A 26,892-nucleotide genomic window follows, 5' to 3' on the forward strand; every position below is an offset into this window, starting at 1 on the left:
TAATATATTAGATGGGTGAGTGGGTGAGAGTGTTTAATAAAGAGGTAGCGTGAGGCTGACGTTTTTTGTCTGCTTTATAATGACTTCAGAACAAGGAGAAAGGTTTAGCTTTAAAAGACACACACACACACACACACACACACACACACACACACACACACACACACACACACACACACACACACACACACACACACACACACACACACACACACACACACACACACACACACACACACACACACCGAAATGAACATCTCCCACAAGATAGATAGATTTGGCACTGGCACAATGTCAGGATGACGTATGAAAGCAAACACTAGATTCTTCCACTGGCAGGTAAAAAGACAAAAAGCTAAAAGTGAATTTTGGCTCTGCACACACACACACGGTACAGACACTACACACACACACTGCACCCGCAACTCACCGTGCCCCCTACTATTCTGCCCAGGGGGTACCAGGCTCTTTCGTCAAACCAGTTCAGGAACTCGTAGAAACCATTGGTGGTGAGGTGGTGGGTTGACCTGTAGTTGAACCTGCGAAAACACAAGTAGAGAGGGTGAGCATTATAGTGGAGCACACACACAGGCCGGCAGAGAGAGAGAGAGAGAGAGAGAGAGAGACACACACACACACACACACACACACACACACACACACACACACACACACACACACACACACACACACACACACACACACACACACACACACACACACACACACACACACACACACACACACACACACACACACACACACACTTTTTCGCATGAGAAGTAATTGCTTCTAAACCGTGAGGGCATTTTAATGTGTTTATAATAACATCGTTATCCCAGGGAGCTAGTCCGTGTTGGCTGATGACCAACAGTGCTATACCTCCTAACAGGCGTCTTAGGAGTTTTCCCTTAATGACTAGGTATGTTTCCCTCAAAAATGAAATATAGATTGGCCCAGCGGTATTCCTCTAACGGCCAACTGAATATTATAAAAATGATATTAATGTCGTAGAAATACATTGACGAAAAAGAAAAAAAAGAGAAACTGGATAACTGCATTCATATTCACAAGCTTAATTAGGACAAGAGACACCATGGATACAATATAAATAAGCCTCTTTGGATTACAGCACATTCATCTCAAGTGGCTATTGAGATAAAATGTACATTCACTTGAACTTCTGCAGTGCACCAAAGTATATGAAGACGGCAAAGTAGTTTAAAGAATCGACAACAAAGGCAAATCGAAATTCACAAAAGAGCCAAGAGGAGTATGTGCCAGTACACACCATAGTTTGAGGTTAGAGGAACAGAGGAAATAACCAGATGACAATTTATTGAAATTACTGATTCCCACCAACACACAGTGGGAGAAAGACAAACACTGACAGGGAGGAAGAGACAGTTAGGGAAGCCGATTGGCTTCTCCAAGGCCCTGTAAAGCGCCTGGAGCTGGTGCAGAATCTCTGTGACCTCGCTACCAACAGCAGGTGTGCTCAGAGAGCGCCAATACCAGAGCCACGGTATCGGTGAGCGGGCAGCTGCCAGCAGGAAGCTCCTGGCTCGGGCTAGCCTCCCTGGCTGGTGCCACGCTGGCCAGCCAGCAAAGAGGGAAGGGTTCGACAACAGGTTGAAGGGTAACGGCGTTATCGGGTGGGCGAGGTGGCCGTCGGAAGTGCGGTTAGGGAAATTACTTGGGTCACGTTTGAGACCAACCAATTAAATTTGGGGAGGGGTGATTACTCGGTGACGAGGGAAGTGAGTCTTTAACCGAAGCCATTATGATATTTACAGCGGCGAGGCGTTGGAAGCACACGGGGTGTGTAGGGGGGTGGAGGACACAATTGCGCAGAAACGTCGCTGATGAGAATCGTGGATGAGACTGGGGAGGGGTGATGGCTGGACGGCAGTTTGGATCTTATTGGCTAAGCAGACTATTCAAGGGGCAGACGAGTGGAGGTTGCACATGGGTATGAATCTCAGGGGATTCTGAGTATCGAGATCTAGCTGTGATGACATACCCCTCGTGATATTTTCAGTTTCCGCCGCTTTGTTCAAAGTTATTTGTAACTTTTCCATCATTTGTTGAATTCTGATGCCTTGGGGCCTGATCAAATTATTTTTCAATAGCTTAAAATGATGAGCGTTCCCAACCCAATCTATTTCGTGTCTGAATCAATTTTGTCTTGTGGACAGCAAAATGTGTCAAAATCACATGGCTGCACTGATGGAAAATAAAGTATATATTTTCATCAGTAGGTCGATAGAATTGCTGCCACAGTGATTAAGAAGCCCTTTATTAATCGCTGCTTTGGCCCTTTGTCCGGGGCAGACATGTCACTGAACGTAGTGTTCTCTTGCTCATAACAGCTGTTAGGCTATGTAATTATATTGTCTGGACACACCATTATTGCACTCGTGTTGCCAACTCACCATAATGGCTTTTGTGCATTAGCTTTGGCACAACTGGGTCAGATGAATGTCATTTGATTTCGAATTTTGTAAGCATAGCCTTCACTTTTCACCCTATGGGCGGCAAATGGCTCAGGAGGTAGGGCAGGTTAGCTGGTAACCAGAAGGTTGCTATTTCGATCCCCGTCTCCTACTAGCTGAGAGCCGAGGCGTCCCTGAGCAAGAAGCCTCGATCTAACTGCTGCCGACGAACTGACTGTCACCTTGCGTGGTTGACACCGCCATCGGTGGGTGAATGTGAGTATGAATGGTTGAATGAATGGGTGAATGCTAGGCAATATTGTAAATCGCTATGAGTAGCCACTGGATAGTGTGTGTGTGTGTGTGTATATATATATATATATATATATATATATATATATATGCCATTTACCCTTGGTTTGTAGCAATCGTGATGAATAAGCCTCCGCCTAGCCTCGTATACAATTAGGCTAGCTTAAGTACAACCGTCCAGTGCTTACCCTGTTGTCTAGTAATCCTGTATCCAGACCTCTAGTCTTCATCACAAAGTATTAAAGCAATAACCGTTGTCTTTTCAAAATAAAAGTATAGGCTTTTCCTCTTTGTCTCGCACAACTTCTGCTTTAGCCATTTGAGGTAGGAAATATTGGAGTGACCCACTCACCAGAAGGAGCTCTCAGGGCTCGGGTAGCTGAAGTACAACACAAGAACACCTGCTGTTTTATGCACAGGTTGAGAGTACCGTACTGGTTGGGCTGAATCTGAGTAGGGAGCCGTTCAAAAGCTGCTGAAACATTAATGCGCTGATGATGATAGGAAATCTAGCTTATGCACCCCACTTTTACCTGTTTGGCTGAGCTCTTGTCCTGAGAAGGTGTTTTTTGGGGGGGCGTTTGCTGACAAAGTGTGCAATACAACTCTAGCGGCCCGGTCCACCGTAATAGCGCAATAGTCATGGTTTTGTTCCATTCAACACAGTTAACGGTTTCAATTCAACAAATTGATAGTGGTGGTGGTCAACTTCCAATTGAAACCATTAATCAATGTTATTCTTTTCTTAGCACTTATATTTCCCTGTTGTTGTCTATTGACTCATTAAATATTCAAGGCTCGTTCTACAACTTCGATTAAGAATTGGAAATTGTTTTTATATCTTCCCGGTCCCACCATTTCCTCCACAGAGTACACCTGTTGACAAGGAGTCCTGCCTCCTGTTGTGTTGTCAGTCTGCCTGTAAAAACAACCTATTTCTTCCACACAGGTTATCCATCAGTGAGACAACAGTGTTGAAAAAGAGAACTTCCAACAGTCAAGTTATATCAAAACACATTTTGAAAACGCCACTTTTTTTTTTACTTTGTGGCGCACAATGATTTATTCTCCCCCAAAATACAAAAGGTATAAGAGGAAGATAAGAAGAAATGTATATAAATCTCAACACACACACACACACACACACACACACACACACACACACACACACACACACACACACACACACACACACACACACACACACACACACACACACACACACACACACACACACACACAGTGAGAGGGCAGCCCTGGCACCCAGCTGAGAGGCAGAAACACACAGCAGGTCCACTCACACTGAATTGATGACAGGGGATGCAGAAAGGTGGAAAACACACACAAACAAGGTTCACACACACACTTTGGCTTGACAAGGTGTCATACGCACACACCCATTTGGACACACACACACACACACACAAACAAACAGAAAAACAGAAAACAACATTTGGACGGCAGTGTGTGAAGCTTGAGAGAGACAAAGAGAAAACGCACTGGTGCGCACTGCGCACCAATGAATGCTACGGCAGCCGTATGTTCCCACAATACCACAGTCATACTACAGCGGTTAGTATAAACCCTGTATTCATCTCAACTTCCATCCAGAATTACTTTTCACCCACACAGGAATTGTGTTTTCAATCACAGGCATATATCAATAGGTCTGCCACCACCCGCCCTCCCTTGTCAAGACCTCCCTTCCTCCGTACGTCTGTCACTCGCCCTCCAATCTCCGCCTCCCCACTACTGATATAAGCTTCTTAGACCGGGCTGGGAGGAGGAAAGAAATTCAACACGGACAGCCGATTCCAGGTCGACTCGCACTTCCGTAAGCAGTGTAGAACAGAATTACAGTACATATAACAATTCATGCAAGCATCTGTTTACTTGTTCCTGCAACATTTGTATCGTGAGGAGGACCTCATTGGTGTTATTGTAAGTGGAAGCAATACGTGAACTGTCCTACAAGGGACGCTATACACCTTGAGTTTTTGGCACTTCAATTAAAAAAAAACTATAGTGGACACCGACAGACAGCAAAACAATATAAAATTGCAAAAAACTAAAAAGGTATAGAATATCGTATAGAAATATTAAGAGGATCGCTATCTTTATGTAATCACAATATAAATCGTATAAGCACAAAAATAATTACTTGGTCCATCCCGAATCACATCTCTAATGCGCTACATGTCAGAAATGTGTGTGAAAACGAACTCAGGACCAAATGTAAGGAATGAACCGTTTGCAGTTTGTATGCAAAACGAACCAAAGACTGACTCTAGCCATCTGTGTGTCAGCTTGTAGCGGGCTTACTAGAGACGGAATCCGTAAGATCTTACAATAACGTTGGTTAAATATTAAGCCTGCCAGCGCACACAATACAGCTGTCGAGCAGCTTCGGGTGTGAAATGCATAATAAAAAGGATTGTTTTCAACATTCATGGGCTTGCCGTGTTGAGTGTCTGTGGAAACACGGAATATCAAGGTAAGAGTATAATAAATGGAAATTGTTAGACGACATATTTTCCTGACGTTTTCCAGGCGGATTACTGCCTGTGGGGAAGATGGGAGCACATTCAAGGTCTGTATGGGTCTGGTATGACACTGGCATCGGCTTCAGTGTCTGCCTGATCAGTGCAGTCGTGTGGCAGCCTTACTTCAGGGCGCTGAATAGTAAACGAAAGGGAAATTAAATGAGGAAGCCGGGGTGGTCAAGAGGGAAGTAATACATGTTTCTCCCCCAAACCACAATCATGGCTGCACTCCGCAGTGGCTACATTTCCTTTGTCATGATGAAGCATCGTTTTACAGGGCCTGACGAGTCGATAGAAAGGGCTAGGGCAATGCCGGACTAAGAACCAAGAACTCAACTGACTGGTTGACTGAGAGCACACACCCTGACTATTCGTCCACCCCAGCTGTAATCCTTTGTGGTTCAAATGTGGTGTTACATCTTAACCATTTATACATTTTGGTTCTACATTGAATACTTGATATTAATATAGATGAAATAAATACGAATTAACCGATTTGATACACGCTCTGAAACTCCACAAGTAGACTCAACTCGTTTTGTAGGCGGTTTTCTTTTGCGTGTGCAAAATATTTCTGGAATTGTTCCCACCAATTCACCAACAGCAAACAACGGTTTTATTATGTACTTTATGCAGTCTAGGTTACACCCACACCGGAGCAGTTTTAACAAGCTTTTTACTGTTATGGAGCTGGTGGGAAAACTGTGAATATAATCGTACATCCAGTGCAGACATTTTTATACACGAGACCAATCTGGTTAATTGCGTTTTTGGTAAGGCTGCTTTTTAGTGCAGGGTACTTCTTTACTCGCCTATTTTGGAGAAATCTTGACCAAACGATTGCTCTCTAGAGAGATGAGAGACGAAGTCCCGTCTCCTCAGATTGTAAACACCAGACACACGTGACTCATAACCGTTATTGCGTCTGTAGTTCCCCGCGTCAGATCTTATTATTATTCCGTGTGTAGTAGTGTGAATATCTGTTGGATATCAAATTTCTTTGTTCCTTAAAAACAACCTTCCAACTACACAAGCTGCTATCGAGTGACGTGATTCTTTAATTACACAACCACGCACCCATCTCATTTCACTTTCAGTGTGGATGTCGAAGTGTTGTTGTTGCAAAACTTGTTGAATGCGGGGGGAACTCCGCCTACTTGGCCGGGCCAGCCCGCAAACGTTGGGCGAACAAACACGTTTTAGTTTCAACAACGATTAAACCAGGGGAGACTAGAGCAACAATGAAAGAACCCTGCCTATCATAACAGTTAACAGTACAATTAGGGGTAAGTAGCCCCACCAGACTTGTATTTTAGTTTGGCAGATCTTCGCCCTGGGACGGAGAGGAGGGCGGTTGGAGAGGAGGGCGTTGGGAGAGGGTTGGCGGAGCCAAGAGATGATAGGAAAAGTTAAGATCTGGATTTACACATCTCAGCTTGTGTTTGCTTTGCTGAGTGAATATAAATATATATAAGAGAGAGAGAGAGAGAGAAAGAGAGAAAGAGAGAAAGAGAGAGAGAGAAAGAGAAAGAGAGAGAAAAAAAAGCCCGGCACAGCTGACGCAGCTCCACACAAAACCTTTATTAAATCTGTTACATACGTCTCCTGGAATTCCTCTAAACTCTGGCAAGAAGCAGGCATGTGACAGGCACGACGCGAGGATCACTGCTCCCGAGTAGAGATGTTCCGATACCATTTTTTCCCTCCCGATACCGATTCCGATACTTATGCTGTGGGTATCGGCCGATACCGAGTACCGATACCAGTATGTTACAAAAATGACTGTGATATGATTATCATTGTGGTAAGGCCTGGGTCAGGTTAAACCCTTTGTAAATGAATGAATGAATAAGGCAAATTAAAGCCATTTATTTTTAAATAGAACAGTATAAAAAAAACTTAAATAATAGTTATTTTAAAAAAAATAATAAAGTGTAGCCACAATATCTTTAAAGGAGCATTTCACCGGTGCAGACATGAATATGTATTGAAATTGGGTCCTATATGTAGTCGAATAATAAAATAAAATTCTAATTTGGTGCCGTCTTGACCGAGAAAAGGCAGAAAGTGACTTTTTGGCGCTTGTGGATTGAAGACAACAACTCCCACCATGCACAGCTTCGCTGGCGGCCACTCCCGCTGATCATCTCCGCCTATCGGACACCTCCTTGTTCCATCTACTAATGGAACAAATCAGCGTGGAGCTTGAACCGACGTCACTAGAGTAGTGACGCTTGCACAGAAGCATACGGCCGTCATCTTTCCTTATTCTGGGTGGAAATAGTAACATAGTTACGCCATTAAATGCGTTTATGTAAACATTTTTAGCGAGAAATGTGCATTTTAATTTCATAATGTTCGCTCGTTGAATTTGAAGGATGTTTTTTTTGATAGTTATGACGAAGAGGGAACGCTCCATTCACTGCTCGGTCTTGTCTATGCTATATGCGCCTAATAATCCGGTGCGCCCTATATGAAAACAGTTCTAAAATAGGCCATTCATTAAAGGTGCGCCTTATAATCCGGTGTGCCTTATAGTACGGAAAATACGGTCCTCGTTTGTATTTCTTTCGAAATGGTGAACTTTTGCATTGAGCCATCTTCTATGTCAGATCCAGTACCCTCCGCCAATGTACTTCAGTTTTATCAACAGCCTCTGTTATCTTAGCTTCAGACGCTGTGGATGTTAGTTTCTGCTGGTGAAGTCCCACCCACTGGCACTGCTCTAATAGGTCTGTAGCGTCAGTGGGTCCCACCCCCTCGTCGTGCTCTTTAGCGTGACGCGTCTTCAAGTGTTTTATTAAGTTGCTAGTGTTGAAATTAGCAACACTCGTGCCACCCCTGGAAATCTTTTCACGGCATACGTTGCATGTCGCAGTCTTGCTGGTGGGAGCATCCAGCGTGAAATATTGCCACACCGCCGACATGATAACGCTAGCTCCTTGATTGACAGGTGATCAATTCTTCTTCGCCCCTCTAAAACAGCAGCCTGCAGATGGCAGCACAGCGCAACTGTTTTAAGAGCCGCGAAGAAGAACTGTGTCAGCGCTAACGGAGCTAACCAGTAAATAGCTTTCTATTTTAATAAATTACGTGGTATCGGAGGTGCCTGGACTCCAGTACTCGCCGATACCGATACCAGCATTTTCGGCAGTATCGGAGACATTTCCGATACTGGTATCGGAATCGGAACAACTCTACTCCCGAGCATAACCATCTTATTAAAACAGGCAGCACCCAGGGGTGGGCTGAGGTCCAAGCAGCCAACCTGCCTCTCCAGGGACCCACTTCCCATGGCAAGGTGTTTTTTTCTTTTTTCCCCTGGACGTGTTCTCGTTTCCCACCAGCCAACAGCTTTTTACCACAGATTGAAATCATATTATTAATCACACGCGCGCACACACACACACACACACACACACACACACACACACACACACACACACACACACACACACACACACACACACACACACACACACACACACACACACACACACACACACACACACACACACACACACACACACTAAATTGCCGACAGCAGGTGGGCCGTGGCGATTACTTAACCACAGGCGCCTACACTTTCTTGGATTGGTCCCCCAACTTCAGACAGACTGTATCGTACATCATTTTCAAAAACAGGGGCCCCCCCCGTTGTGTTTGTGATCCGTTTTGAGCTGTAGCCAGTGTGCTGCAAGAGGAGGTAAAGTAGCAAGACCAGCATCTAGTGTTCTCCTTTATACCATCACCACGGTAGCCTTCAACCAATGCAACGTCCAGGCCTTTGGCGCTTATTTCATCACAAATTATCAGAAGTTAAAAGGTGAATGTCAAAGCCGAGCAATAATTCAATACTGCTCGTTGTGCAAACCCCAAAAAAGTCACGCCTGCCGTTTTTTCAGACCGCACACCTTTTCTCCCCTTCTCATATAATGGTAACGAATCGCTGGGCAGAACCAGAGGTCTAAAAGCCCATCTGAACAGGGACGTCAGTGTCTGTGCGTCGGTCCACGGAGGCAGCAGCAGCTCAGCGCAGTGTCCGGGTGCATCAGGATCTTTCTCCCCCCTCAACACAGTGGGAGCCCACCCACTCAGATGCTCATTCACTCCTGGAACATCTCATCCTGTTCCGAGGCGGTAGACACAACGGCCCCGAGACATCGTGTCGATGGAAACCCAGAACAAGGTGAACGACGTCTCTCACACTCAAAACACCTGAAGCTGACTGGAAACACCACGTTCAATGATCCGATCTGATGCGCCTCCTTAGTAGTGTCACATTAGGCAAAATTTGATGCATGATTTGTAAGATGCAAATACAGAAAAGGATGTCGTTTTTACACTGTTGCAACACCATGAATATATTGCATCATATTCACCCTATTATCGTTCACACCTATCCTAAAAGCTATCAGGAAATCTTCAAACTGCCTTCTTAACATGAAAAGTTTCAAAAGGCTCCCATCAACCATCAGGACAGTGAGAGTATTTGGTAGGAAGCAAAGGGAATGTATCCCGGCGCAGGGCCCTGCAGAGAGAGCGAGGTGCGTGAGGGAGTTAGACCTGTCGTGGGCAGAGACGAGGTGATGCAGACCAATGGCTCAACAACCCCTTCAAGCTCTTACCCTCCTCCAACTCCGCCGCCTCCTTACGGTGATGCGTAGATGCTTCTGAAACCCCGCTCGCTGAACTTTGACTCACATTAAGGCATCGCCAAATTAGAAGCCTAGGGACTGTCTGTTTCATTTTGAGGAGCATTTGCAGTACTCGAAGAGCACCAAACATCGCAGACACACTTGATTTGCAGTTTTGAAATGGAGTTGCTCTTGTTTTCATCCATTTTTTACAGTTGATAGTGGTAGTTTATAGAGGTGACAACTCTGGTGTCTCCTAATGATCTGAGGGTCTCGCATTGTAGCGCCAATGCAGCTTGTTAGTTGGTAAGACATTTTCCCCACTTTTTTTAGATTGCCATCTATTCAAAATCTTAAGCTACATCAATTTAAAGAATGCAGCTATATATCTGCCAGTGATTGACCTTTAGTCAAAAGTTTAGGAATCACACACCAGAGTCCACTATAATAGAGAAGTATATACAAACAACCCTGGCCTGCAACCTATTTTCTGACAAACACTCAAAGTAGTAAAGCCAAAACTTGACAGTCCCCCTGCACTATGCTGGCAATCGTTGTTGCTTGATTGTTATGACACCCTCTGCTCACCTATTGCCCAACTACTGTTTGCGGGTGCATCCTTCAACGATTGAGGAATACCCAAGGTTTGAAATTTTCTCTGCTGTTCTCGGTTCTCTGCTGCATCCCTCCCTTTTGCCTCACTATAGACCAAGTTTGCGGAATTGTTTGAGTTATTTGAACGTTATCTTTGGTACACACTACAGGATAATTCGCCCGATATTTTCCTCTTCCGACTCTGCTCAGTAAAGCCCTTGTTTGTTGATAGCTCTACCCATTTTTACCCAGACTATCCTGTGGTGTGGGTGGTATGTGTTTTTAACGATCAGAGCCTCAGCGATCGAAATCGCAAATAGTAGACAGGTTCAATATTTACGATCCGATATCCTGCAGTGTGGCGAACAGGGACAGCAGAGTTCAGAGTAGTATCGTGTCGGTGGGTGCTCTCATGCTTTCTAAGTTTGAAAAAAACATAGTGTGTATCCAACATTATAATGTCCATGTCTGCAAAATTAATTAGCAGATATCTACAGCAATCATTAGCCTACCCTTGAAATCCCCCAACCTCTGTTGACCAGAGAAACAAATTCAGAGCTCATCCAGTGGAGTGCTACCCATCACTATGTGATCAAATTACTTTGAAAACATAATGCATAATACTGCAACTGTGGCTGGTATTTCTTGGGCCTGTCGGGGAAATGTTGCAGCACTAGTGATCACACTAGCTGTTTGGCTGGGCACAGAATACCAGCAAGATCAAAATAAGACTTTATGTTCCCAGAAGCGGACTGATCATAACTGAAATTAACATGGGGCTAGACAATAACAATGTGATATAATATTATGACGAGCCTTAGTCAGAATGACTCGGCCTTGAGAGATCCATAATGTTATCTACCCTGCTGCCATCCAGAATCAACAAGTCTTTAGCCTCACCTATAAAACCTGAGTGGCACCCATCTCGACCTCTTGTACAGGTCGAATTTTCTTCTCTGGCAGGAGTGAGCCTTTGAGCATTTCCAAGTGTCTGCTCTGGCCTTCTAATATGTTTCATGGAATGATTCCTCTCCTTCAGTATGACTGCAGCAGGGGCCAGAGGCCTTTGGTTCCCCAAACACTGGATATCAGCCTCATTCGCCACATCCCCATGAAAATCACTGAGCTTCATCATAACTCTAGAGGGCATCCGAGGAGGGGGGGGGCTGTGTGTGTGTAATACATCATAAGTAATACATCAATGTGCACATGCGCAAAAAGGCAAAGTGAATTGCTGAGCATTGGATCCGCCCTGAATATGAATGTTACATTAGACCCATCGGGTCACATCAGCCTCTTGCTTCTCTTGTTGTCTCTGCTAATACTCACAGGGGTGATCATGCGGTGATCACTACTTCCACCAATTTTCTTTTCCTTGGCGCATTGGCACATTAAGCCATGCCGCATTAGATGCCCTGACATCATCCATCTCCACACTGAAGAACCCAGCACACTAAGGTCAGGGTATAGGAGAAACCACCTAGAGTAAGTAACGATTTGAAGGTTTCTGTAGGGTATGCGGTTAGGCTCAAGCGGTGTGAAGGTAGCGAGCAGCTGGTATGGAGTTTACACAAAACAAGAACAATGTTCGAGGATAGGGCTGTGTAAAAAAGAATATCGATTTAATCGATTTCATTTTAATTTCGCAATATCGAATCATAGGGCATGAGATCGATTATTTTTTTTGTTTTGTTTTATTCGTCAAAGCGACGAGCCCCAAAACACATGACTAGCTCGCTAGCTTTAGCAATAGCTCAGCCAGCCTTGTTGAATACACACAGGTAGATGGACAGGTAGGTTATCCAATCACTGTACTCAGGCGGAATGGAATGATTGGATTACATGATTGCACGCCTGCGACAACCCACAGCGCTTTGGATTTATTGATTGCTGTCTGGAGTTAAACAGAATTTCAACAAATATGAAAAAACAATCTATCATCGCTTTAAGACCAGGGTAAAACAACAAAATAATAGATGGCACAGTTGAGCCATTGTAAATGATGGCTGTTCTATGGATCCAGACGCATCAAATATGCATCAGTAACAAACAAGTTCGTGCTACCGCAGGGTTTGTTGGCCCTACAATGGGGACCACTTTTGTCTGTTTTCAGTTATAAAAGAACAGCGGCAGTAGTGACCTCAGTGTATACTGCATTTACGTAGGTTTGTGGCCAAGAACAAGATACACCATCACACGCTTCTTGCTTTCCGGAAACTACAGGGTAAAAACCGAATAATTGTAGCCAACATTTTCCCTTAACAAAAGGGTTCCACAAGACTGATCTTTTCTGAAACATTATTATTTTATAGGTCAAATTGAGATTTAGTCAATAAACCAGGGGTTGGAATATACACAACAAAATTGAAAATAAACAGAGCAAACTTGTTAAAACTTAAATCAGGACACTAGGAAGTTTCTAGACCTTGAAACCCTTTGAAGCAGAAAGCACCGGTGACTCAAGAATGTGGACGACTTTTCATACATCTTATTCTACAGCCTAGACAGACCGAGTACTACGATGCCATTCCTGGAAACCGAAATCCGGCCGCATCCAATCATTCTTGCACAGATCTCCTTATCCAGACCCCTCTAATCTCTTTACCTGGCCAGAAAGAAAACAAAGCCCTTGTCTCTGCTTCCCAATGTTCCCTGTTCCACTGGCAAACCCGTTGGCCCGGCCTTGAAGAGCAGGCCGGGGACCTCCTCCAGGGACTGGGAGAGAAATACCTACCGGTCGGCCTGATAGGACGAATAAGGAAAGGAACAGGATGGGGGCTAGGACCCCTGGGAGACAACTACACCCAAGGTAATAAGTAAGACGAGCAGAGGGACTTTAAGTGAGCCAATGTGACCGATACACATATGCACCGAGACAAGGCCAGGCAAGTGGACAGATAGGCGGCCAGGCGGGGGGGGGGGGGGAAAGAAAGAGTATCCGTAACAGAAGGAGGAAAGGAGCCTGGCTGGTCAACATCAAAGAGACAAGCTATCTGCTGGAAGAACTCTCAGGGCCAAACTAATTGGCACCCAGCAGCAAGCATGCAGCTTCACGGCTTGTGAATGCTGAACAGCAAAACTCCGACAGCGCAAACCTAGAAATGACAGGGAAGGGAAGGTGGGCGAGCAGAATAATACAAAATAATACAAAGGAGCAGCAAAGCTGGGAGCAATTGAATGAGCCAGAGGAGGTCATTCTGTTTGAACTTTCTCGAATCCCAACTTTCCAATTACCTGACACTCTTTAACCTCCAAGTGTCTCATCGTTCATTAAAAATAAAAGAGCTAAAATGAGACCTATAGGTTTTGTAATGCTTTGTGCATTATTTAAGTGGGGCCGACAAATTTAATTGCAGTTTTTCAGTGAATATGTATCGGCCGCACAAAGACAAGCTCTCGATTCTTGTCAAGTACAGTGATTAATAAACTGTGAGGGGCCGAAGGCAAGGCCATTATTCTACTTTGCAGCTTTCATTTGTTCTTTTACTGAGGATAAACCTCACCATATTGCTCTTTAAAGAGGCGGAGGAGAAGTCTACCCGCTCAAAAGACCTTGGCATCATGGTGGACGGGGGAAAAGGCTAGGCCAGCCAAAACACTTCACTTTGCACAAGAATTTGGCCACAACACTTCATTCCGCGATCGTGTTCATTTGAATTGGTTTAAAGAAGTCTTCACATCCGACAGTATTGTACCCTCTTGGGAGCGGCTGTGTCAATTTTAATTAAGGTAATGAAAGTCAGGAGTGTAGTCCTTGTCAAGATGTTTATTTAACCAGAGGAATTGAGCCAAAAGTCAATCTCAGGCCTTTTGTGCACAGGAACACACACAAAAGCGCTGGTGAGAAGGAAAGGCTATTTCCTCTCACCACTAAAGGAAAAATGCAAGGATGCTCACTTTCAATGGACAAGTAGACAGTACAATAAATAAAAACATATGAACAAACTAACCCCTGGATCGAGTTCTGTACACCGAAGCAAAACAGACTTCAAATAGCACCTTGTTCGTTTGCCATTACAATTTATCGCACAATAGTGGATATTATATGAAATTTATCAAATGCGCAGCTACACAGCAGTCAAGCAAGAAAATGACTTAATAAATGTCAGATTAGGCTTTTAAAAACCACAATGAGGACATCAAGATGTGCTCTGGTTGAGCTTCCACCTCCTGACTACATGCTGCGCACCAGCGTGTTGCAGCAACACAAACAGATTAGATAAAGAATATGACATGCGACTATGGGAAATACGGGATGAAAAGGGGTTCAGGCTGTGAGCGAGCTACATCTGTGCGCTCTGCAAATAGCCTAGGATGACATTTGTTTGCCTTTGTGCGGTGTCACACAATGTACATCAGATGGCTGTTGCACTAATAGCCGATAGCCTTTCGTTGCAACTAGTAAACCACATAAAAACACTGACAATTCTACCATTGCCCAAAATGCAATCCTAGCGCCATAAAACACTTTATGGAAAACCTTGTTAAAATTGGCAGTAAAAAATAATTTGCATTATTTTTAATCTATGCCATTATTATTCTATACAGACATTTCTGCGTATGTGGGCGGCAACGTCAGAACAGAAGCATGTAAAGGGAGAGAATGTATGCATGTTTCTCCAGGGTAGTGGAACCCTATAGAGGGTGAGGTAAAGCCCTCTATGAAGACAACAGCAGTTTTTCTTTGAGAACCAGTATCAGGCACAGTATGACAGTATGAGAGAAGGGAGGATGAGGAAGACAGCAAGTGATTGATCTAGTTTGGAGCAAGTATTGCCAGTTATTTGAGGTGTGTGCATGAGGTGGGAATTAACCTTATTTTTTATCTCAAACGTATGCAATACCGAATTACAAAGAACCAAGTAATATTAATAGCTCAGCAATGACACAAGACTTTCTGATGCTACCTATATCGAACAGGGGCAACAATACCGCTGATAAAAAGCAAAATATCCAAATTAATCTGATGAATGAAAACTGTAATTATCTATCATTAGACTGCCGATGGCTGATAGTAGCAAAAGACGCATCTACCGTCAAATCTTTCATCGGCCAATTATGAAAAATGCATGGTGTAATTTACATTAAGGAACGAGTTCAAGAGAAGTTTAAAGGTGCAGTGGAAACAGTGACACTGAGAGTTTAGATTGGGTACTGCAGTCCAAATCCCAACATTGGAGTCTTCTCTGCTGCTCTGTCCTCCCCTGACTCTTAACTCATGCGGGTTGCCAGGTTGACACTTGAGCGAAGACGATCAGAGCACAACATTATATTTTGCGACAATCTCAATTATTTTCCTTAGATTCAATGTATTTATGGTTTGCAAATTACACCACATCATCTGGCATCCGTCTTGAAATCCTCCTAAGCTCTAACGCCTCATGCCCACTGCACTGTCAGTCAAAGGACGACGGATGGGGAGCTTTCCCGGGTCGTAAGAGCCCGAGACATTTCACACATTTGCATACACGATCCGATTGGATGACGGATCCGTCGCAGCCGAAAAAGTTGAAATTTTTTCTACTTTTTGACAGAGCGAACGGATCCACAATGCATTGCGTGTAGGGCTGGGATAAACGATTATTTTTTAAACGATTCATCTAGCGATTATTTTTTCGATGCATCGATTAATCTAACGATTCATTTTTTCAGTCCGATTCGATTTCGATTCGATTCGATTATCGATTATCTCCCCATTAATTGACTAATAGCAATTTATACATGTTGATTGACATAAAATATGAATTCCTTAACATTTCAATACATGTTTATTGCCTTTAAATTCCAAAATAAAAGTTCAAAGTAATGCAATTCTACGGTGCTCGGTCATCTGCAGCTGCTACCAGGTGGCGCCTCTTCAGGTGCTGGTGAATTGCCGTGGTGCTAGAATGGAAAGTCATCTCCATTTTTCTCCAAGACGACATATCACGGAATCGTTTCCTTTTACATTAAATAATTCCCATACTTAGAGGAACGAGTGCGTGGCGCCTTGCACTTATGAAAGTCTGGGGAGCCACTCGCGTTGCTACTACGCTCCAGCGCCGCCCATCTTTTTTTTTTTTTTTTTTTTTTTTTTTTTTATCGACGCGCATTTTTCGCGTCGACGTAATTTATGCGTCGACGTAATCGATTACGTCGACGCGTCGTCCCAGCCCTAATTGCGTGTCCATCCCCATTCAAAGTCAATGGGAATCAGTCAACGGACGGAGGCAGTGGGCACGAGGCGCAAGCCCTATCTCAATACGTCACACGCAACCCAAAGATGTACGCGTGTCAAGCACGTCTTTTTCAAAAGAGGACGAGGCTTCTTATGTAGGGTAGAATCTAGATCAAACTCAGTCGAGCCAGTGTGTTTGTTTGCTTCCATGGTTGCAGCATGCTGTGATTGTGTGCCAATTTGTTTAATATCTGGCAACCCGGGGAACTCCAAGAAAAAGTGAATCATAACACACACACGCAACAACAAACACAAGCGTTCTGACCTAGAAAGGAACTTTCTAAACTGCTTAGCACTGTTCTCAGAGGTTCGTTACATCTTACGGCATATCATGGTCTTTTGAGATCTACTACAGTACATTTGCCCCATATAGCTCCATTAATAGGAGAGTTTCACCTTCATTAGCATTTCTAGCACTTCTAACCTTCGGTCACCATCACGCTCATCTCAACATGAGAGAATGTGGTCTAGAAGAGGAAATGCCGACTGAAATTGCACAACTGAAGCATAACAAAAAATGTCAACGTTGAAAGAAAATGGCAATTAAATTATTTTCCCTAAGGTATCGTTTTCTTCTCCAGGCCTATGTATTAAACACCGGACCACCATTCATCAAATGATAACTATGCTTGATATAAGCGAGGTCGGGGAAAGACTAATGTAATAATTTGGTGTTCAAGGTGACCGCCTGGGTGAATCATCCACAGAGTCCATGCGAGCCAGAACTCTACTTGCGCTGTAGCTTATATCCGTGGGGCAGCAGAGCATAGTCCACTCTCATGAGCAGGAGTGGCCTGGATGGTATATATGCTAGAGGCAGAAATTGCTTCTCTGTTAGCCCCCCCCCCTCCTCTCATTTACATAAGGCAGGGCCTGCTACACACATGCCCAATCACTGGCGGCGGCTTTAATCAAGTGATAAGCAACGCTTGCACATAAAAAGCACCCTGCAAGCATTATCAGTAGGATGTGGTGGAGAAAATGTTCCAAATGCAACTACTGACTTATTTACTTGGCGAGAATGAGAAACAGCTAAGTAAATCTGCAGGCGTATACTCTGTGTTGCTACTGTGGACCTGTGTGCAGAACAGCTTGGCCGCGGATTTGTCAATCAAAATGGTGCACATTTATCTGTACAGGAAAAAATTAAATAAAGAGAACGCAACCTTTCCACTCCAAGCGGAGTCCTATCAGAACCGGGGAAAGTACTACCGTAAAATGCAAGAGAAGGAGCATTGAATATTGTAAAGGGCTTGTAGAAGGATGACTACAAAACCGGTCCGGGCCCTGTAGTGATGTGAACAAGAGGACGACTGATTCACTCACTTGTTTCAACGACTCAAAAGTACAAAGGGCTCAGAGTTCACAACGACATACAGCATGTTCAGCTGTACAATGATGGCTCAGACTATACAATATTACATTTACATTTAGGGGATTCTGTTGACGCTTTTTTCCAAAGTGACTTGCAACCATTCATCCACAAACCGACGGCGAAGTAATCCACACAGGGCGACAGCCAACTCTTCAGGATCAGTTAGGGGGAGGTGTCTTGCTCAGGGACACCTCGACATTCACTCGGGAGTAGCCGGGGATCGAACTAGAAACATTCCGGTTACCAGTCAACCCGCTCTACCTCCTGAGCTACTGCCGAATTACAATGTGATTCAAAAATAACCTGAAAGCTACATTGACCATTGCATACTTCAACCAAAGCGCCAGTCAAAGACCCAAACAGCCACAGGGGTGTTGTTGGGAGAGTGGCGAGGTACTGTTAGGGTGTCTCCCCTTCCTCTCATCCCATCCGACAAAACGTTCCCTGCAGCGGGAACAAGGCCGCCCGGCGCTTTGGTAAAGACCGCTTATCTTGTTCAAACTAGGACACGTTTGTTCAGACAGCGCTAGTAGGCAGTTAAGTCTGGATCCTAAGAGACTGCTCGACATTGAACCCTCATTATTATTTCCTGTTGTCTGAGGAGCCGAGCACAGGGCCGGCGCTGTTATCAATAACAGGGCTGGCAGAGTACCAGCGGCTTGGATCTGGTAAGCTCACCTTTCGGTCGTAAATAAGGTATGCCCAGTGTGAACACGAAAGAAAGTTGTAGTGTGGACAAATCCTTGGATTTAAACTAGACAACAGGGGGGGGGGGGATAGCTCTTACTCCTGTAAAATAACTGAAACAAAGACTGGTCACAGTTGAATTGGCCGTGGTAGTCATCTTAGGATGGGTAAACCAGAGCAATTCTCGGCAGCATGCAAATGACGGAAAAAACTGTCACTTACAATTAGTGCTCCATCTAATAGAATTAGTATCACCATGCCAGGGTCAACTGTGATTTAAGTTGTATCACAAGGGTGTTCTACATAATTTGCAATAGACCGAAACAAATAATAAAATAAGTCATTTCCTTTTGAGTTAAGAGTAAATGTAGAATAATCAATGCTATTTGTGACTCACTTCTAGTGCGTGTGCCTTTGCCTGTGCGTGTTTGTGTGTTTGCTTCTCTTCGGTCTATTCAGGATGCACACTAAGGCAGCACTGCAGTGACCTATCAAAATCGGTTAGGCCCATTTTTAAATAGATCGCACAGTACAGCAGAATACATAAATACTTCAGCGAGGAGGACCACCACAAGCATTTTGTTCAAAATTCCCGGTGCACAACACCCCACTCCTCCACCACGAGTCAGGAGTGGAATAGCTCCGTGTCCTCGATAGGGATCATCTCATTAAGAAACTAAAAAGGACACCGTGGGACGAGGAGGGTATGGCTGTATCGCGCCCTGATGGACTTAAGGAAGCTCAGATGCAGCTAATAAAAACCAGTGAGCACTGTCGCTGAGCGGGGATGGGGGGGGGGGAGGTCTGCACCGCCCTGTGAGCGCTCCACGGACCAAACTGCCATCTCATGCTAGCCTGCTCCTCTGATGCGATGGAAAAGGTGAGAGAGAGGAGCCACCGTACGGACAGAGAGCCCGACGTCGCAGGGGAACGTCCGGGGGGGGGGGGGGGGGGGGGGGGCAATCAGCAGCTTGATGGCAGGTGGCGGGGAAACTTGTGTCGAGGGAGATTGGAGAACAGGACAAAAAGGTTGAAGAAAAGAATGAGAGGATGAACAGGAGCATTAAAGGGGCCGGGTTTAGGGGGGGGGGGGTGGTCTCTCTGTGTGGTTTCTCCACTCTGTGAAAAAGAAAGGAGTGGGGTTCTGACGCCACACGAGTAGAAAACGACATCTTGTGGTCTCACGGAGCACTTGAATCAAGGTCACGTCTGGTAGCAGAACTCTTATGAAGCCCAGAGGACGGAGGAGGGCAGCCTCTCTCATCCTGCCTCAGCCGGGGCTGCCACGAGTCAGACATAAAGCACACACCCGACCCCGGGCCCATGCCACGACACACGAGGCCTAGACATCAGGACCCTAATGCGCAGGTGTCAGACAAGAACACAGACCTTTTCGCCAGGTTGTTTTATAGCCACTCCCGGTCAGGTCAGGATGACTTTTGAATTGTACACTTCTTTGTGACTTTAGAAAAATGGCCATGGGAATTTGTTAGAACTGCCAAAGCCGATTACAATCTTCTCAGAGAAGGTAGGCGCGCCGTCGGAGAGGTGCGAACGGTAGAGGCGGCGGGTGGGTGTGAAGGGTGGGCGAGAGAGAAACAAAGATGGAGATAGCATGTGGCATGCCCACATGCAGGGTTGTGCAAGGTGATGAAGAAGAGGTAACAGAACTGCCGTGGGAGCCAGAGGAGGAGAGTGAGTGAGTGAGTGAGTGAGTGAGTGAGTGAGTGAGTGAGTGAGTGAGTGAGTGAGTGAGTGAGTGAGTGAGTGAGTGAGTGAGTGAGTGAGTGAGTGAGTGAGTGAGTGAGTGAGTGAGTGAGTGAGTGAGTGAGTGAGTGAGTGAGTGAGAGTGAGTGAGAGTGAGAGTGAGAGAGAGACATTCTGAAATGTTTCACCATATCATCGATGTGAAGTGCATCAGGGCCATGACAGGGAAAACAATCAGGCAGCATTCAGTAATGCAAGCAGCCCTCGCATCTTTGGCAGAGCCAGCCTGGGAATTTAAACCTCCAGTGGTTGGAATTTTTATCCAAGGACGTCTGACATCTGACCACAAGGTTGAGTAAGAATCAAATCCACCCCATCAGGGTTGGGTATTCTTTTCAAACGACTACTAAATGATAATAGAGGAGATTGAAATTCCTTATTTATTTGGTATGATGGAATTATTATGGAATCTTTCCAATTTATGCTATTTAAATCAAGCAATTTAATCAATTTCCTTCAGCTGATATGCCACTGACAGCAAAATTAATATTATGAAAGGAAAATAGAGCAGCACTTTTGGATATGTGTAAATTATTAATATTCACAAAATCAAGTCACGTCCTTTCATTCACTTCAGACTGCTTCAATCGAACATCCTTGATCACAGCGGCACACTGTACAGTGGTGACTCAGACGTGTTGTGTCCGAGTCTCAGATGGGGTAATGTGTATACAGGTGTTGGATCGGTACACACATAGGTGTCGGTAAATGGAAGATACATAAACCCTTATTTGTGTTACTGGAAAGAAGGGCTGTGTGCCAACCATCTACATAATGGGCTTCTGGAGAGGCAACAAAAAAAATTGAACAATAAAACTTGGCCCTCCTCCGGGGCACTTCGAATCCATTATTCATGCCCGCCTTTACAATTGGGCTGATTTAGGAAGAACACAAATCTGTGTTCCGAATGCGATTCCCCGTGCGGCAACCAAACCAGATCCTAATGCAGGAAAAAAACAGAACCTTTTCAGTACTATCTAGGGGGGGCGAGAGGAAATGTCACGATCCCTCCACCGGGAACAGGCAGCCACACTACACCAAACCACCATCTCACAACCACACGTTTCACAGGGAAGACAAATGTGCAAGCCAAACTATTTCATCAACATGCACTCCCCCTCCTTCGGTCTGGCCTCGGTCCCGCGTAGCCCGATGTACATGTGCAACACTGATCTCTTGCAGCCTGCTACGAGTCTGGACTCTGCCCTGGGGGATCTCTACTTCTCTGCTCGGGCAAAGCGTCTGGCCGTCACTGCCTGGCAGTCAACCGCTCTACGAGGAGTCGTGTTTCAGGAGCACTTGGCCCACGGCCACCCCTAGCGGTACGACGAGCGCTTATGACCTCAAAACTCTGCCCTGCCCAATGTGCCCTGATAGTTGGAGACGGAGCTCCACTTTCTCCCTAGGACGCCCCAAACAACACAACACAACCCTTTCAGGTCTCGTACTCTTCGTCGTGCCCCCGGATCGCATCCTCTTTCATACTAGTGTTGTTTACCCTGCGAGACCCATGAATTAGATAAACACATGAATCGGTGGAGCTCACGGCAGCCCCTGGGTAAGAGAGCCTGCCAGCGTGAGGGCGAGGCTGTGTGTGTGTGTGTGTGTGTGTGTGTGAAACACACACAGGAGAGGGAAGGGTTTGATCCGCGGCGGCAGTCAGTGCAAATGAAGCCAGCAGGGTTTAATCTGGGGAACTGCTTCCCTATTCCCTTTCAAGCTGAGACGTTTCATTCCTCCACCCATCACGCAGCCCTCCCCCTGCTACCTTCCATTCTCAAACCGCTCAGCTACACCTTGGTGTGCCACCCCTCTTTGCCGGATACAACGGAAAATGAGGAAGAAAAAGAAGAAAAAAAAACACATAAAAAACACTTTCCGGGAGACATATTCATTTTGGGAGAAAGCCTGGAAATGTGGCACAACTTTTAACCAATTATGTAGCGCAGCCACACAGGATGACTAAGACAGGCGCACAATCATCACTTCAATCCTTAAAAAAAAAGTCAATGGATTATTTCTTCCATTTCTTCCGTCGTGTAAGCAGCGAGGGAGGGAATAAAGGAAAATGGCAGTTTGCATCATACTTGTCGGGGTGCTCCATTGCACAACTCTATCCATCCCCACCCACCTGTGAGTATTCTACAAAAGGGCGCTTGAGGTTTTCTGGTTTCGAGAAGAATTCCCTTCACACAGCAGCAAGGACCATTTGGTGGACCTCGTCTGAAATCAAACAACCTTTGTCATATGTAAGTAAGGCCTTTATCCCCCCCCTTTGCTTGCCTGAGGAAATTAACACAACTAAAGGGGAATATAACATACAGATAAATGCACAGGAATCTAGATTGCTTTTTAATTATTAAAGAACTAAATTGCAGAAAATGTAGCGCCGTGATTGAAGCCAGGTCCCTGATGAGTGGACTGAACTCTGACTGACACTAATTGCACAAAAAATCTGTTACTAATGATTAGTCATTTTGATTCGTGATGAAGCAGGGAAATGATGGATAGTGCCAACGTTACCCTCTGCCCCTGCAAGACATTAACTCCTGGGGAGATCCAGCTTGCTAAAAGTATGCTTAGTGCACCAAAGATTGACACAAGCGCTAATGAAGCAGTTCGGGCTGATGTTGTGCAATGCAAGATTAACGCAAAACATGATTAAAGTGTGACAACGCATCGACTGACAGGCTCCCTGTTGGCCATAGTGACAGCCTCATCTAGGGCCTCTGAAGAAGAAGACAGACGTACAGACAGACTACAACTGTCATTTGACTCTCGTCTGGTACTCCCTGTGAGAGTAACCTTGTAGTGAGGTCATAGTGCTGAAAGCCTCAGTGCCATGAAATTATGATGTGAGGCTTAGTAGTAGTTTGTAGCCTGTAATGAACCTCTGACCGAATAAATAACTATTAGAGTCCCAGGAGACAGGTATTAAAATACCTGTGTGTACAAACAGTACTCTCAACACCTGTGGATACGAAAGAAGAATGTCTCTCCAAAGTTGTCATTGTGACAATTACATTTAAAAACATTCATGGAACGATGACCCTAACACAATACATATCCTATCCAATACACAAATGACTTAACTTAGACGATTACAGAAAGAATCAAGCATGAAGATATTTCGCAATATCGAAATAGGCAAGGCTGAATACTTTGAGGAAGCTACCGATTGTTTGTTGTAATTTAAATGTAGGCATGACCATATATGATAATATAAAATATGATTGACTTTAATACATAATTTTCATTACACTATATTTGATATAATCTTACCAAAACCTGCTGACAGCAAAACATTGAAAACACAGAAAATATAATGATTCACTAAAAAAAATTGCCATTTCATTGCAAGACAACAACAAAACTATGCAAAAACGTTTGCAACTAAGTCATAATCCTCTTGTAGGATGTTGGCCAGAATGTGTCGAAGAGTAGCTAAAGTCTTCATGGATATTTCATTATAGACAGAGAGTGAAGTTTTAAAAACCTCCAACAGGATGATTTAAAATGACAGAAGGGCTGACCAAGGACAATAATCTATTCGACAACTCCTGCCGGTTGGTGGTTGCACCTTTCCGGGTTCAAACCTCTGACTGTCACCCGGAGCACCACTGGGTCACTATAGTTCTCATTGGGCTCCCAGATCCTCGACAACATCATCAGCTGTCATTGACAACATATTGTGTTGCATCTACAATGTTGTGCACATAAAGACCCAAGATTAAAACAATGCATTACCAGTTCAGCAGCATGCAGGCGGTATGATGATGATACACCTCGTGATAAATAAAGGAAACCTCTCCGAGACGAGTCCTGGTCTGGATCACAAACCACCACGTCCTCTCCCTCACCGTGTCCATGTCCCGATTCTACACTCTGGATCAATCTGCAGAACACAAAGCGGAACCAACGATAGTTTGCAACACTCACCAGGGGTCAAACTCGTGTATGATGCTCTCGAAGCGGATGACAGCGAAGAGCCTGGAGCTGAAGCCGGCCAGCCAGGCCAGGAAGAGAATGGTGAAAGACAGGAGGGACTGCCACCCGGCGGGCTGTGCCAAGCCGCCCGAAAGACCCCCTGCTCCTCCGACGGAGCCGCCCGGTTCTCCCATCGCCGAGGAGGAGGCACTGCTGCCGGTGCGTCCATTCCCGGAGTAGGACGCGGACCCGAGGCTGGCGGGGGGCGCTTTGTGTTTGCTGTCAGAAACGGGGTGATGTTCCGCCATATTCTACGTCAGTCCCGTCGTGGCTAACGAGCGAGCTATCCGATACACCAGGAAAGAAAGACCCCCCCTTTTTTTTTTCTCTCCACACTTCCACAGCCCCTTTACACTCCCTCCCCACTCGCTCCCACTATGATCCGAGATACCAGTGGCGCTTCTAAATTCAAACCTCACTTCCAAGCACGCAAAATGATAGAAATGCGTCCCAAGGAGTCACATAGCAGCGGGATCCTGCAGCACAGTTATTGACACATGCGTCTCAAGCGGTTCCTTCTTCCTTGGAAGCAGTGTTGCCAGATTGGGGCAGATTTCCCAACCAATCCGGCAACTCTTGCTGCAACACGCTGAATTCATGGTTGCCAGATTCTGGCCCAATCTGGCAACACTGCTTGGAAGTGGTCGACCGGGGGGGGCGGGAACAAAACGGATAGCAGGAAGAGCCGTCGGCCTATCACGGCGAGACAGGTACGTCAACGGCGGTTGAACGCCTAGGAACCAGCCAATTGCTTTGTTGGGCGCCTTGACGGACACACGATTTGGCTAATAGGATGAGTGGGGTGTGACAGTAAGGGAGACGATGTGTAACGGACAGCGCCGACAGCGTATGCACTGTGAACAACGCAGAATCGTTGGAGTTGACATAAGCCAATAAAATAAATGAATTGTACTAAATATTTACTGATAGAAACCCATGCCAGGACAGACACTGACGAGAGAACCCGGACCAACTGTAGGTCCTTGTTGTTAGCATGTAGTAAATCATCAAATCCATCAGGCTTTATGACTACACTATGGTTTTGATCTACTTTCTAAATGCAACGATTCATCACAGCTATGCATATGAACCAGAGATGTTTCAATAATAATAATAGTTTTTGCTTTAGAACTAGGCTGCTAGATCGGTGTTAAATCTGGAAAAGTAAAACCAAAGGAAAACATTGATCATTCTTCAAGTCTTAACCCATTAAAGTACAGGGTGTTATACAAGGAGGAATATGGGCCTGCCCTGCACACACACACACGCACGCACGCAGACAGACAGACAGACAGACAGACAGACAGACAGACAGACAGACAGACAGACAGACAGACAGACAGACAGACAGACAGACAGACAGACAGACAGACAGACAGACAGACAGACAGACAGACAGACAGACACAGCCCATCACACAAATGGCAGTTTGCATCATATTGCCACAACCAGCTTCCATTCAGGATAATCATGTATCGCTGTCACATTCAATAGGCTACTAACGTGTAGGCCTATCTATCGAAGCCAAAACTTAGGAGAAAGGGGGAAATGTGTTGTACATAAACTATTCATCACTTATTGGTTTGCAAGTGATATAAAATAGATAAACCATAAGAAATTTGTATTCAGCAGTTTCATGTTTTACTGCAGAGCTCATATCCGACCACATCAGAGATACTTTTATGTTAAGGAGTTTGCACAGCCTTATCGGTCTTTGTACAAAGTATATTTGCAAGCCTTAATTCTTGCTGCCCTTTTGCCTATGCCTAATCTTACTTTTACAATATAAAATAGTCAAATAGTCCTTTCTGCAATCATAGAATAATAATTTATTGGTTCCTTTCTTGAGGGACAGTTGACGTGTTGATCGACTTTCACACTAATGCAACAAAAAAACACAGTAATAACTACTTTCAGCTCATTCTCCTCCCATATTACTGAAAAAGCCAGAAGAAAGAATGAATATCTTGTCAGATGCTGGGTTTTTACATTGTATGGATGAAACAGTTCAGTAAATGATGGTGGCAACGAATATATTAGTGTCAGGCTGAAAGAAATAACATTTAAAAATGCTCACAGTCTTTGGCTGGCTGTCAAGGCAATTTACTATCGCATGTTGGTTGACTTTTGCAGTCAAACAATAAGACACATGCATTCATAGCACATCTTTTTGTCCAGGGAAACAGAATAAAAGAGAATAAAACAAAGAATCTTAAAGCCCAATGTGTGATAATCCAGTCCCTTAAGCTATACTTGTTTTGTAATGGTAAAAACAAAATTACCTAAATGGCATGACTGCTGCAACATCATAGCATGACTTCTTATAAAAAAAATGTGC

At 44.8% G+C, this 26,892-nt stretch overlaps 1 protein-coding gene across 1 annotated transcript in view; it reads right to left on the reverse strand.

Moving 5' to 3' along the window:
* LOC130391318 (dolichyl-diphosphooligosaccharide--protein glycosyltransferase subunit STT3B-like) overlaps positions 1-25,099 on the reverse strand; it is a 49,341-nt gene extending 24,242 nt beyond the window's left edge. Inside the window, exons 1-2 of the mRNA XM_056601374.1 lie at positions 24,507-25,099; positions 431-539 (exon numbers count right to left, since the gene is read on the reverse strand). Of these exons, the coding sequence (XP_056457349.1) occupies positions 431-539; positions 24,507-24,802 (405 nt within the window). The 5' untranslated portion in view covers positions 24,803-25,099. The remainder of the gene's footprint in view (positions 1-430; positions 540-24,506) is intronic.
* Between the last annotated feature and the right edge of the window lie 1,793 nt (positions 25,100-26,892).

The sequence above is a fragment of the Gadus chalcogrammus genome, chromosome 11 (genome assembly GCF_026213295.1).
Source record: "Gadus chalcogrammus isolate NIFS_2021 chromosome 11, NIFS_Gcha_1.0, whole genome shotgun sequence".
NCBI classification, from domain to species: Eukaryota; Metazoa; Chordata; class Actinopteri; order Gadiformes; family Gadidae; genus Gadus; species Gadus chalcogrammus.